At 44.1% G+C, this 14,741-nt stretch overlaps 1 protein-coding gene across 3 annotated transcripts in view; it reads left to right on the top strand.

Annotated features, from left to right (window-relative positions):
• The window catches only part of LOC137546363 (aldehyde dehydrogenase family 3 member A2-like), a 104,617-nt gene that overhangs the window by 78,505 nt on the left and 11,371 nt on the right, over positions 1-14,741 (top strand). For all 3 annotated transcript variants that reach the window (XM_068268718.1, XM_068268719.1, XM_068268717.1), the window contains exon 10: positions 8,298-8,533. In XM_068268718.1, the coding sequence (XP_068124819.1) occupies positions 8,298-8,533 (236 nt within the window). The remainder of the gene's footprint in view (positions 1-8,297; positions 8,534-14,741) is intronic.

Genomic DNA, 14,741 nt, shown 5'->3' with positions numbered 1-14,741 from the left:
GCACCAGGTGCCAGGCTAGGTGAGGGTGAGAGGTGAGGAGGCAGGGAGGACATCGGGAGCTGGCAGCTATGCGTCCTATGCGACGCATTCTCTGCTATGTGGGGGGGGGGGGGCGGCGGAGAGCTTCAATCAACTTAATTGAAGATCGCAAGATTAGAGGATACTGTAGCCGTGGGACATTTCCGAGGATTTCGGCGTGGGAATTTTTTCTTAAAGGTACAGGTAAGTATTTCTGAAGATCGCAAGATAGAGGATACTGTCGTCGTGGGACATAACAGATTATAGTGTGGAACCTTTTCCGAGGATATTGACGTGGGAACTTTTTCTTAAAGGTACAGGTAAGCATTTCTGGTTGATGGTTAAGAAAATTAAAAGACTTTTTTTGTCGCTGTGTTTTTATTTCATTTAACCCTTTGTGGAAATGGGTAAGGGGTACTTTGTACCCCTATACTCATTTCTCCTGGGAAGGGGGTGGACATCTGGGGTCCCCTTCTTAAAGCAGTAGGATTAGCCATACTATGCCAGGGGAAAAAACACATAAATAAGTAGATAAATACTTGATCTACTTACAGAAACACGTGTATTATACAGTCCACGTTTTGATTTCAGTGAATGTTATATAGTAAATGACAAGAATTCTGTTAGTGGTGGGGGCCATGTCTTTTGCCCACAGTTAAGGCTAACTCGTGATGTCATTTACTTTTTTTCTTGTCTCCTCCAATCGCTGAGTCGCCTCAGCCTTGCTTGTAAACACAAGTGAGTAGGGGATTAGGTTTCAGATAAGCAGCTGGCAGGGAAATAAAGGAAAGAGGAGGAATACATTATAGATAAAAAGAACCCCCAGCATGCAATTCTTTGGCACCGACTACTAAAGGGCCAGTACTCCTTAAGTATGTGATAACTCCAAATCATAACAGCAGAAAAAGTTTTGAATGCAGGATTAGCATCTTTATCACTTAATACACTCAGACCAGTTGCTGTTGAAATTTGATTTTTATGGTGACGATACCGCTTTAAAGGGGACTCCCAGATGCCACCATGAACCCCCCCCAGGAAGTCGTTGCCCCCACCTCCTCCTGGGGTACCGGAGGTGGGGAAGAGCCCCTTGTCCATGGATTGGACAAGGGCTCAGGGGGAGAGGGGAAGGCTTGGCCGCCCCTTTCCCCCGAAGACCCCCAAACCATGGACCATGCGGGCTGGTATAGCTCAGGGTGCGAGGCCCCAGTCAGCCGGGGCTCTGCATTCTGGCTATACCAGCCTGCATGAGGGACAAGGGGTTACAGAGAGCTCGGGAGGGGGGGCCCCACGCCATTTTTTTTTCAGATTTCCCACACTAACACCCAGCACATAAAATATTTTAAAAAATTATATTTTTTTTAAATATTGTTTCCTGCTATCTTTTTAACATATCCTGCAAATTTGGTGTTGCTAGGATGTAAGGGGCCTTTGCTATTAACTGCTAAATTCGGCGGGTGATAACCAACCAGAGTTATGGGGGTGCAAAAATGCTGAATTTTGCCGTTGGCTTGTATTGGGCTTGCTATTTCACTGTTAAAAACCTCAAATCTCTTCAAAGGACGATGGCTCAGCAGTGGCAAATTTTCTAGCATTGTAGGGACTCTTAGGGGGCTCAGGACTGGTGAGTTTGGGACCCCTAGGCCAAAGAAGTCATAGTCTAGGGTCACAAAAGTTTGTTTTTTTGGCAATGATGCCGGTGACGAACGTAAATCGCCGCCATGTCCGTTAGCAAAGTCTGAAGCTCACGACATTTCACATGCAGGTAGAAGGCATATTGTTGTACTTGCACTCCAAGTTTGGGTTCCCTACATCTCTGCAAACCAGAGTTATGGGGGTGCAAAAGTGCTGAATTTTGCCATTGGCATTCATTGGGCTCCCTATTTCACTTTCAAAAATCTCAAATCTTTTCAAAGGACGATGGCTCAGCAGTGGCAAATTTTCTAGCATTGTAGGCACTTTTAGGGGGCTCAGGACGGGCGAGTTTGGGACCGCTAGGCCAAAGAGGTCGTAGCCTAGTGCAGTGCTGTCCAACTTCGCGGGCATGGAGGGCCGTATTTTTTCCAGACCACACAACCGGAGGCCCCCCTCCCCCCAGGTAAAAAAAAAAAATCTAGCAGAAGATTTCCCCACAAAATGCAATTAGAGTGATAGCAGATTCCCCACAAAGTACAACCAGATTGGCCGCAGATTTGCCCACAAAATGCAGTCAGATTGGCTGCAGATTTACCCACAAAATACATTCAGATTGGCTGCAGATTTACCCACAAAATACATTCAGATTGGCTGCAGATTTACCCACAAAATACACAAAGACTGGCTGCAAATTTACCCACAAAATACACAAAGACTGGCTGCAGATTTACCCACAAAATGCAATCAGATTGGCTGCAGATTTACCCACAAAATGCAATCAGAATGGATGCAGATTTACCCACAAAATACATTCATATTGGCTGCAGATTTACCCACAAAATACACAAAGATTGGCTGCAGATTTACCCACAAAATACACTCGGATTGACTGCAGATTTACCCACAAAATACATTCAGATTGGCTGCAGGTTTACCCACAAAATACATTCAGATTGGCTGCAGATTTACCCACAAAATACATTCAGATTGGCTGCAGATTTACCCACAAAATACACAAAGATTGGCTGCAGATTTACCCACAAAATACACAAAAATTGGCTGCAGATTTACCCACAAAATACACTCAGATTGACTGCAGATTTACCCACCAAATGCATTCAGATTGGCCGCAAAAAATATTTACACACCCCCGCCCCCCTCGTTGTCCCCCGTGCTGTGGAGTATAAATATGTACAGCCTCCCCCCTCGTTGTCCCCCGTGCTGCGGAGTATAAATATGTACAGCCTCCCCCCTCGTTGTCCCCCGTGCTGCGGAGTATAAATATGTACAGCCTCCCCTCTCGTTGTCCCCCGTGCTGCCGCCTGTAACTCACCTCAGATCAGTGGCGAGCAAGAGATCGGAGCCAGTCAGACCGGCGCATGGGAGCCGCACTGTGAATTTGAATGCAGGAAGTGACATCATCGGTCACCTCCAGCACTTAAAGTTCCCGTGCGGCTGCCATGCGCCGGTGTGGCTGGTTCCTATCTTCTGCCAGCCGCTGATCTGAAGTGAGTTAGAGGCGGCAGCACGGGGGACAACAAGGGGGAAGGCTGTAAATATTTATCGTCCGCAGCATGGGGGAAAGTTTTTTTTTTTTTTTTAACTTGCGCTGCCACAGCATGGAGCAGGCGTCTGGGGGGCCGCAGCAGGAGGCCTGGCGGGCTGGATGCGGCCCGCGGGCTGCCAGTTGGACAGCACTGGCCTAGGGTAACAAAAGCTTGTTTTGTTGGCAATGATGCCGGTGACGAACGTAAATCCCCGCAATGGCCGTTAGCAAAGTCTGAAGCTCACGACATGTTGCATGCAGGTAGAAGGCATATTGTTGTACTTGCACTCCAACATTGGGTTCCCTACATCTCTGCAAACCAGAGTTATGGGGATGCAAATGTGCTAAAATCTCCCATAGGCTTTCATTAGGGCCTAGGTTTTGAGGGTACAAAAGCGCAGGTTTCTGGTACGGCTATGGCTGTGCAGCCCCAAATTTTCAGGCTTTGTACTATGATGAGCGAAAATGCAAATATTCTTTTCGCCGAATTTTCGCGAAAATAAGTACTATTTTCGTTTCGAAAGGCGAAAATTCGCCGAATATTTTCGCATTAATTTTCGCCTAAAATCCGTTTTTTTTTTCGCGTTTAATATCTAAGTCCCCTTACAAACTAGAATCAACAAATTTTCAGGGTATATTAGGGAGATATGTGGGTACAAGAGGAAACATTTTTTTTGCAAAAAGACCTTATAGTTTTTGAGAAAATCGATTTTAAAGTTTCAAAGGAAAAAAGTATACATTTAAATGCAGTAAATGACAGTTACTGTAGCAAACCTAGCGGTAGTGTAAATTTATTAATATCATAATAAAGGGCCAAGTGCAAAGGGCCAAGTGCAAGTGCCATGGGCCAAGTGCAAACTGCCAAGTGCAAAGGGCCAAGGGCCAACTGCCAGCACAAAGGGCCAAGTGCCAGCGCAAAGGCCAAGTGCAAGCGCAAAGGGCCAAGTGCAAGCGCAAAGGGCCAAGTGCAAGCGCAAAGGGCCAAGTGCAAAGGTGAAAGGTTTTCACTTTGCATGGCCCTTTGCACTTTGCATGGCCCTTTGCATGGCCCTTTGCACTTAGCCCTTTGCACTTGGCCCTTTGCACTTGGCACTTTGTGCTTGCACTTGGCCCTTTGCGCTTGCACTTGGCACTTGGCCCTTTGTGCTTGCACTTGGCATTTTGCACTTGGCACTTTGCATTGCCCTTTGCACTTGGCCCTTGGCGCTTGCACGTGGCCCTTGGCCCTTTGCGCTGGCACTTGGCCCTTTGCGCTGGCACTTGGCCCTTTGTGCTTGCACTTTGCCCTTTGCGCTTGCACTTGGCCCTTTGCGCTGGCACTTGGCCCTTTGCGCTGGCAGCTGGCCCTTGACCCTTTGCACTTGGCAGTTTGCACTTGGCCCATGGCACTTGCACTTGGCCCTTTGCACTTGGCCCTTTATTTTGATATTAATAAATTTACACTACCGCTAGGTTTGCTATAGTAACAGTCATTTACTACATTTAAATGTAAACTTTTTTCCTTTGAAATTTAAAATCGATTTTTCTCAAAAACTTTAAGGTCTTTTTGCAAAAAAAATTTTCCTCTTGTACCCACATATCTCCTTAATATACCCTGCAAATTTGGTGATTCTAGTTTGTAAGGGGGCTTAGATATTTAATGCGAAAAAAACAGACTTTAGGCGAAAATTAATGCGAAAATACTCAGGCGGCGAAATTTCGCCTTTTGAAACAAAAATAGTACTTATTTTTGCGAAAATTCAGCGAAATCGAAAATGGGATTTTCGATGCGAAAATGACTTTGGCGAAAATTCGCAAGCAACACTGCTTTGTACGGAGTTTAAGGGGGCTCAGGACTGGTGAGTTTCGGGCCCCTAACCCAAAGAGATCATATCCTAGGGTCACAAAAACCTGTTTATTTTTGCAATGGTACTGGTGAGTTTCAGGCCCTTACTTTATCGTTCTGCAGAAACCTGCGCTTTTGTACCCTAAAAACCTAGGCCCCAATGAAAGCCTATGGGGGATTTTAGCACTTTTGCACCCCCATAACTCTGGTTTGCAGAGATGTAGGGAACTCAACGTTGGAGTGCAAGTACAACAATATGCCTTCTACCTGCATGTGACATGTCGTGAGCTTCAGACTTTGCTAACGGCCATGGCGGGAATTTACGTTCGTCACCAGTACCATTACAAAAATAAACAGGTTTTTGTGGCCCTGGGATATGATCTCTTTGGGTTAGGGGCCCGAAACTCACCAGCCCTGAGCCCCCTTAAACTCCGTACAAAGCCTGAAAATTTAGGGCTGCTCAGCCGTACTGTTCGGCAGAAACCTGCACTTTTGTACCCTCAAAAACTAGGCCCCAATGAAAGCCTATGGGTGATTTTAGCACTTTTGCACCCCCATAACTCTGGTTTGCAGAGATGTAGGGGATTTACGTTCGTCACCGGCATCATTGCCAAAAAAACAAGCTTTTGTGACCCCAGGCTATGACCTCTATGGCCTAGGGGCCTCAAACTCACCAGTCCTGAGCCCCCTAAAAGTCCCTACAATGCTAGAAAATTTGCCACTGCTGAGCTGTCCTTTGAAAAGATTTGAGATTTTTAAAAAGTGGCTGGATAGTGTAATGGTTAAGGGCTCTGCCTCTGACACAGGAGACCTGGGTTCAAATCTCGGCTCTGCCTGTTCAGTAAGCCAGCACCTATTTCAGTAAGGAGTTTCTTGGGCAAGTCTTCTTAACACTGCTACTGCCTACTGAGTGCGCTCTAGTGGCTGCCTCGCAAGCGATTTGAGTCCGACAGGAGAAAGGCGCTATACAAATACTGCCATTATTATTATTAAATAGGAAGCCCAATGAAACCCAATGGCAAAATTCAGCACTTTTGCACCCCTATAACTCTGGTTTGTTATCACTCACCGACTTTAGCAGTTAATAGCAAAGGCCCCTTACATCCTAGCAACACCAAATTTGCAGGATATGTTAAAAAGATAGCAGAAAACAATATTTAAAAAAAAATATTATTATTGTTTTTATGTGCTGGGTGTGGGAAATCTGAAAAAAAATGACATGGGGTCCCCCCTACCGAGCTCTCTGTAACCCCTTGTCCCCCATGCAGGCTGGGTTAGCCAGAATGCGGAGCCCCGGCCGCGTGGGGCTTCGCACCCTGAGCTATACCATTCCGCATGGTCCATGGTATCCCCCATGGTCCAAGCCTTCCCCTCTCCCCCCGAGCCCTTGTCCAATCCATGGACAAGGGGCTCTTTCCCACCTCCTTTGCCCCAGGAGGACTTGGGGGCGATGACTCCCTGGGGGGGTTCATGGTGGCATGATGCCCATCCCCCCTCCCAGGAGAAATGAGTATAGGGGTACAAAGCACCCCTTACCCATTTCCACAAAGGGTTAAATGAAATAAAAACACAATGACGAAAAAAGTCCTTTAATCTTCTTAATTAACCAGAAATACTTACCTGTACCTTCAAAAAAAAATTTCCCACGCCAATATCCTCGGAAATGTCCCACAGATACAGTATCCTCTTATCTTCAATTAAGTTGATTGAAGATCTCCACCGCCCCCCACATAGCAGAGAATGCGCCACATAGGACGCATAGCTTCCGGCTCCAGGTGTCCTCCCCGCCTACTCACCTTTCACCCTCACCTAGCCTGGCATCTGGTGCACCCAATGGTGCACCAGGTGCCAGCCTAGGTGGGGGTTGACAGGTGAAGGCAGGTGGGGAGAGACAGCGGGAGCCGCAGCTATGCGTCCTGCACATGAATGATCCGGTTCTTTTAATGAATTGAATCGAATGAATCTGCTCTTTTTTCTTTGAAACTTTAAAATCGATTTTCTCAAAAAGTATAAGGTCTTTTTGAAAGAAAATGTTCCTCTTGTTCCCACAGTTCTTCTTAACATTCCCTGCAATTTTGGTGTTTCTAACTTTTAAGGGGGCTTTGCTATTAACCGCTAAAGTCAGCGGGCATTTAATTTTCCCACGGTCAGAAGGAGAATTTCCTTTGAAACTTTAAAATCGATTTTCTCAAAAACTATAAGGTCTTTTTGAAAAATAAAAAATGTCCGCTCGTAGTTAGCTATAGTTTTACTTATGTGGACATGTTCCTTTAAAAGTAATATACAACTAGAATGAGTAAAGTATAATTGACCAGACTATTGGAGACCTTTAAGAAAGATAAGTGCTAATATAGTGCCAGTGTAATAATAAGGACCTAATCTGGTATTAATTTCTATTGCTGTCACGGCCCTTTAAAAGGAAAAAGTGCATAACCGTAGTGCAAACACGCCTTTCCAGATTGCATTATCTTTGTGTCAGGGTACTGATTGGTGAATGTAAACTTATGTTCCCAAAGACAATCAAAGTGCCCATAGTAAATGAGCACCAGCATCAATGGGATGCCTATGGTCATTTACAAAGTGAAAAATACAGGATAGTGTGGGGCCATCTAGTGGCAAAAAAGTAAAAAAAATACACCTGCATATATCAAAATAAATTTTAACTAAAGGGCAAAAAAATATGTGGGTTTTATCTATCGTAGCATATTTTGTTTTTGAACTATAATGGCTGAAAGCTGAGAAATAATGTGTTCTTCATGTTTTTTTTTTCTTCTTCCCTATAAAATGCATATAAAATAAAATACGTTTGGCAAAAAGTACTGTCCAAAGAAAGCCTAATTTGTGGGAAAAAAATGTAGATAAATGTAGATCATTTTGGTGTGATAAGTAGTGGTAAAGTTTTTGGCAAATAAACGGGAGAAGTGTGATGTGTTAAAATTGCTCTGGTTTTTAAGGGTAAATAACCTGTGGTGGGGAACTGGTTAACATATTTTATCTTTTTAGTGCGCCTTTTTCCACCGTTGTGTCTAAATTGCACAATGAAAAATGCACAACCTTTTAAAAACTAATTTGGCATCAATTTTACCACTGGAATAAGGTTTTCGTGCAATTACTTGTTCTGAGTACATTTCTGGCCTGGATATAGTATTATCACATTACCTGTCCTGCTTTCCCAGTTCCATATGCAACTACCTTACTTTTCGTTCTCGTAGCTTGTTGCCATTGATATTTCTGTGTTCAGTGTATATTTATTAATGTGTCTCCTTTGCTGTTTAGGGCATAGTGGCATGGGTGCCTATCATGGCAAGCACACATTTGACACTTTCTCTCACAAGCGCGCTTGCCTAATCAAGTCTCTAAGTATGGAAGGTGTAAACAAGATCAGGTACCCTCCTTACTCTCAGAAGAAAGTGGACTGGACCACGTTTCTGCTGTCCACGAAAGTCAGCAAGAAAACTCTGACTCTTGTGCTTCTGCCACTGTTTGCTGTGGTTGCAGCTCTCATTTTAAAGGTACAGGCTTTTGAGTCATCACTCTAAAGCTTAATTTGCAGCTCCAGTCATTTATTATTATGCTTGCTACATGTATACTGTATATGTCAAGACTGTATTATGTATAGGACTCTATTAAATAAGTACAGTTATTATGGAAACATTATATAATTGTAACAGTTTTGTACCTCTAAAGAGCTCCCCTTGTTTGATTGAACTGTGAAGTGAGACTACATGGCAGTAGATCAGCAAGGCAGTCGCTCTCAGCAGCAGAGGATCCCAACATGGTGATAGAAGGTGCAGACTAGCAGCACTGCAAATGTCAGTAAAATGTATACGAGTTGTTTAGGAGGGAGGAAGATCAGGTAAGTATTTGGGTAAACTTCAGGTAAGGATTTCATCAATTAAGTGGTTAGGGTTAGGTTAGTCAGTTTGTATTAGGCAGAAGTACTGGGATAGGTGAGTGTATGGCCACCTTCAGGAATATTTATAGTATTGGGTTATTGTGAAAACTCTTTAACAGTTGAGGTTAGTGTTGCAATTAGGTGTATGGTGAGCATTTGTTTGGTTGGTGAAAAGATTCATGTGTAATTTAAGGTTCATGTTAGGGTTAGCAAGGGGCTCATGGGTGAGGCTAAAGGTGCCCATATATAGTACAATTTTTTTCATCCAATCTTACCATTTCTATGTAATATAAGGGAACTGCCTAAATTATCCTTTCAGTATATTCACTTAATTTACCCTTATACTACATAGAAATGGTAAGATTGCATGAAAAAATGTACCATGTATGGGCACCATAAGAGCCTATTCATATGGGTGATGGATACAGCCACTTGGCCACTAACTGTAGTATTTCTCCAGTGGCTAGAAGCATTCCAGGGGGAACACAGTGCGGAGGCAGTGCCAGCTACACATTGACAAATCTGCTTCCCACATATCTATGTGTAAACAGAGCCACCTGGTTGATTTCTTTCTCTTGCACTGGATAGATGAGAGAGGATGGGGGCAATAGGGGGTACTAGGGAGTGGCAACAACTTGCCTATCACACCTCTTAAGACTAACCCGAACACCAGTGCCATAAAGAGACGATTTCCAATAAGAAAGTTAATGTTAGGAATAGGGAAGCTGTGATTTTTTTTTTATATAACTTTTAAATCCTAGACATACTTTGAACATGATGTTGGGGAGGGGGGGGAATGTTGGTGCTGGCATTTCTGCTGCTAATAAAAGACCTAGAGGCTGGTATAGAAATATAACAGACCAGGTAGTCCGTGGTTGTGGGGATGGTATTAGACCTGATGTCCCTGACCCAGTCACAACTGTCGCCTTTGCTCTCATAAATCTAGTTACATCTTCTAAACTACTTTTTTACTCTCCTGTTCAATACAATAGCACTTGGCGCTACTAATAATTCCTCTATTTTCTGGCTTCATTTTCTGGCTGGAAGATATAGGTAAGGAAAATATTGAGGAAGCCTTTATGGCTGTCACCAGGGCTTGATAGATGTGTGTTTTGGCCCTTTTGCCATGCTGTGCATGGTGTTTCAGAAGCTGGGGTCACATCTGATTCATGTCAGCCTATCAAGATTGTCAATGGTGGAGTGTGGATTGTAATGATATCGGTGAATGGTGGACAAAAACAGATTGGTCTAGGTGTTAGTGTGGTAAATATGTCATTTAGCAAAGCCTTTGCACCTAACTTTAGAGATAGAAACAGAATTGCTAGAAGGGTACATCTAGAGAACTACTGTAAGTGGCTCTGTCATTACGAGCTATAGAAATGTTAATTTACCCTGGAGATTTTCTTTACTTCCTAGTACAGGAGTAGTGTTGGGCGAACAGTGTTCGCCACTGTTCGGGTTCTGCAGAACATCACCCTGTTCGGGTGATGTTCGGGTTCGGCCGAACACCTGATGGTGTTCGGCCAAACTGTTCGGCCATATGGCCAAACTAAGAGCGCATGGCCGAACGTTACCCGAACGTTCGGCTAGCGCTGTGATTGGCCGAACGGGTCACGTGTAGTGTTGGGCGAACATCTAGATGTTCGGGTTCGGGCCGAACATGGCCGAACTCTGAACATAATGGAAGTCAATGGGGACCCGAACTTTTGTGCTTTGTAAAGCCTCCTTACATGCTACATACCCCAAATTTACAGGGTATGTGCACCTTGGGAGTGGGTATAAGAGGAAAAAAAAATTAGCAAAAAGAGCTTATAGTTTTTGAGAAAATCGATTTTAAAGTTTCAAAGGGAAAACTGTCTTTTAAATGCGGGAAATGTCTGTTTTCTTTGCACATGTAACATGCTTTTTGTCGGCATGCAGTCATAAATGTAATACATATAAGAGGTTCCAGGAAAAGGGACCGGTAACGCTAACCCAGCAGCAGCACACGTGATGGAACAGGAGGAGGGTGGCGCAGGAGGAGAAGGCCACGCTTTGAGACACAACAACCCAGGCCTTGCATGAGGACAAGAAGCGTGCGGATAGCAATTTGCATTTTGTCCCCATGCAGTCATAAATGTAATACAGATGAGAGGTTCAATAAACAGGGACCGGAAACACTAACCCATCACAGATGTTCATTGTTCATGTTACTTGGTTGGGGTCCGGGAGTGTTGCGTAGTCGTTTCCAATCCAGGATTGATTCATTTTAATTTGAGTCAGACGGTCTGCATTTTCTGTGGAGAGGCGGATACGCCGCCGATCTGTGACGATGCCTCCGGCAGCACTGAAACAGCGTTCCGACATAACGCTGGCTGCCGGGCAAGCCAGCACCTCTATTGCGTACATTGCCAGTTTGTGCCAGGTGTCTAGCTTCGATACCCAATAGTTGAAGGGTGCAGATGGATTGTTCAACACAGCTACGCCATCTGACATGTAGTCCTTGACCATCTTCTCCAGGCGATCGGTGTTGGAGGTGGATCTGCACGCTTGCTGTTCTGTGTGCTGCTGCATGGGTGTCAGAAAATTTTCCCACTCCAAGGACACTGCCGATACCATTCCCTTTTGGGCACTAGCTGCGGCTTGTGTTGTTTGCTGCCCTCCTGGTCGTCCTGGGTTTGCGGAAGTCAGTCTGTCGGCGTACAACTGGCTAGAGGAGGGGGAGGATGTCAATCTCCTCTCTAAAGTCTCCACAAGGGCCTGCTGGTATTCTTCCATTTTGACCTGTCTGGCTCTTTCTTCAAGCAGTTTTGGAACATTGTGTTTGTACCGTGGATCCAGAAGGGTATAAACCCAGTAATTGGTGTTGTCCAGAATGCGCACAATGCGTGGGTCGCGTTCAATGCAGTCCTAGGCCGAAGAGGTCATAGCCTAGGGTCACAAAACCTGTTTATTTGGGCAATTTCAATGGTGGCGAGTCTGACGTACATAAATCGCAGCAATGGCCGTTAGCAACGTCTGAATCTCACGAAATGTCTCATGCAGGTAGAAGACATATTGTTAGACTTGGGCTCCAAAGATGGGTTCCCTACATCTCTGCAAACCAGAGTTACAGGGCTTCAAATTTGGTAAAATCACCCATAGGATTTCATTGCCTCCCTATTTCACTTTCCAAAATCTCACATCTTTTCAAAGGGCAATGGCTCAGCAGTACCAAATTTTCTAGCATTGTAGGGACCCTTAGGGGGAACATGACTGGTGAGTTTCGGGCCCCTAGGCCGAAGAGGTCATAGCCTAGGGTCACAAAAACCTGTTTATTTGGGCTATTTCAATGGTAGTGATGGTGGCGTACATAAATCGCAGCAATGGCCGTTAGCAACGTCTGAATCTCACGAAATGTCTCATGCAGGTAGAAGACATATTGTTAGACTTGGATTCCAAAGATGGGGTCCCTACATCTCTGCAAACCAGAGTTACAGGGGTCCAAAATTGGTAAAATCCCCCATAGGATTTCATTGCCTCCCTATTTCACTTTCCAAAATCTCACATCTTTTTAACTATTTCACATTCCTGGACGTGAAACTCACGTCCAGGAAGCCATGTGCGCTCCTGCGCGTCCACGCGGCCGATCACGCGCGTGCACGCGCGCGATTGGCCGGCGGTTTGTTAGCCAGTGAATCAGTGAATCGGGCAACGGTGCCCGATCACTGATTCCTCTCCCCCGCAGAAAAAGCGACAGCTTCTCTCGGAAGCTACGCTTTTTCTGCTTCCTATGTCGCTCTAAGCGTACGTGGTACGCTTAGAGTGACGTCACTGTAAACAACTCATGGCTGCCATCTTGTGGCCAAAAAGTAAACTACATCTAAATGTTAAATAAAAATAAAAATACACATATATTTACAAAAAAAATACAATTTCAATCCCACCCTCCCAAAAATACCCACATAAAATGTTTAATTAAAAAAAAAAAAAAACATTACAATTAAAAAAAAAAAAAAAACACAAATATTTACCTAAGGGTCTAAACTTTTTAAATATCTATGTAAAGATGAAATATTTCTTTTTTTTTTTTTATTATAAGCTTGTAAATAGTGATGAATGCAAAACGGAAAAAATGCACTTTTATTTCCAAATAAAATATTGTCGCCATACATTGTGATAGGGACATAATTTAAATGGTGTAATAAACGGGACAAATGGGCATATACAATACGTGGGTTTTAATTATGGAGGCATGTATTATTTTAAAACTATAATTGCCGAAAAGTGAGAAATAATGATTTGTTTCCGTTTTCTTCTTATTCTTCCTTTTAAAATGCATTTACAGTAAAGTGGCTCTTAGTAAAATGTACCCCCCAAAGAAAGCCTAATTGGTGGCGGAAAAAACAAGATATAGATCAGTTCATTGTGATAAGTAGTAATAAAGTTATAGGCTAATGAATGGGAGGTGAACATTGTTCGGATGCATGAAGCGAAAAACGACTGAATGCGAACTGGTTAAAGGGCAATGGCTCAGCAGTACCAAATTTTCTAGCATTGTAGGGACCCTTAGGGGGAACATGACTGGTGAGTTTCGGGCCCCTAGGCCGAAGAGGTCATAGCCTAGGGTCACAAAAACCTGTTTATTTGGGCTATTTCAATGGTAGTGATGGTGGCGTACATAAATCGCAGCAATGGCCGTTAGCAACGTCTGAATCTCACGAAATGTCTCATGCAGGTAGAAGACATATTGTTAGACTTGGGCTCCAAAGATGGGTTCCCTACATCTCTGCAAACCAGAGTTACAGGGCTCCAAATTTGGTAAAATCACCCATAGGATTTCATTGCCTCCCTATTTCACTTTCCAAAATCTCACATCTTTTCAAAGGGCAATGGCTCAGCAGTACCAAATTTTCTAGCATTGTAGGGACCCTTAGGGGGAACATGACTGGTGAGTTTCGGGCCCCTAGGCCGAAGAGGTCATAGCCTAGGGTCACAAAAACCTGTTTATTTGGGCTATTTCAATGGTAGTGATGGTGGCGTACATAAATCGCAGCAATGGCCGTTAGCAACGTCTGAATCTCACGAAATGTCTCATGCAGGTAGAAGACATATTGTTAGACTTGGATTCCAAAGATGGGGTCCCTACATCTCTGCAAACCAGAGTTACAGGGGTCCAAAATTGGTAAAATCCCCCATAGGATTTCATTGCCTCCCTATTTCACTTTCCAAAATCTCACATCTTTTCAAAGGGCAATGGCTCAGCAGTACCAAATTTTCTAGCATTGTAGGGACCCTTAGGGGGAACATGACTGGTGAGTTTCGGGCCCCTAGGCCGAAGAGGTCATAGCCTAGGGTCACAAAAACCTGTTTATTTGGGCTATTTCAATGGTAGTGATGGTGGCGTACATAAATCGCAGCAATGGCCGTTAGCAACGTCTGAATCTCACGAAATGTCTCATGCAGGTAGAAGACATATTGTTAGACTTGGATTCCAAAGATGGGGTCCCTACATCTCTGCAAACCAGAGTTACAGGGGTCCAAAATTGGTAAAATCCCCCATAGGATTTCATTGCCTCCCTATTTCACTTTCCAAAATCTCACATCTTTTTAAAGGGCAATGGCTCAGCAGTACCAAATTTTCTAGCATTGTAGGGACCCTTAGGGGGAACATGACTGGTGAGTTTCGGGCCCCTAGGCCGAAGAGGTCATAGCCTAGGGTCACAAAAACCTGTTTATTTGGGCTATTTCAATGGTAGTGATGGTGGCGTACATAAATCGCAGCAATGGCCGTTAGCAACGTCTGAATCTCACGAAATGTCTCATGCAGGTAGAAGACATATTGTTAGACTTGGATTCCAAAGATG

The sequence above is a fragment of the Hyperolius riggenbachi genome, chromosome 2 (genome assembly GCF_040937935.1).
Source record: "Hyperolius riggenbachi isolate aHypRig1 chromosome 2, aHypRig1.pri, whole genome shotgun sequence".
NCBI lineage: Eukaryota > Metazoa > Chordata > Amphibia > Anura > Hyperoliidae > Hyperolius > Hyperolius riggenbachi.
The sequence above is the reverse complement of the archived record's forward strand: the minus strand, read 5'-3'. Positions and strand labels throughout refer to the sequence as shown.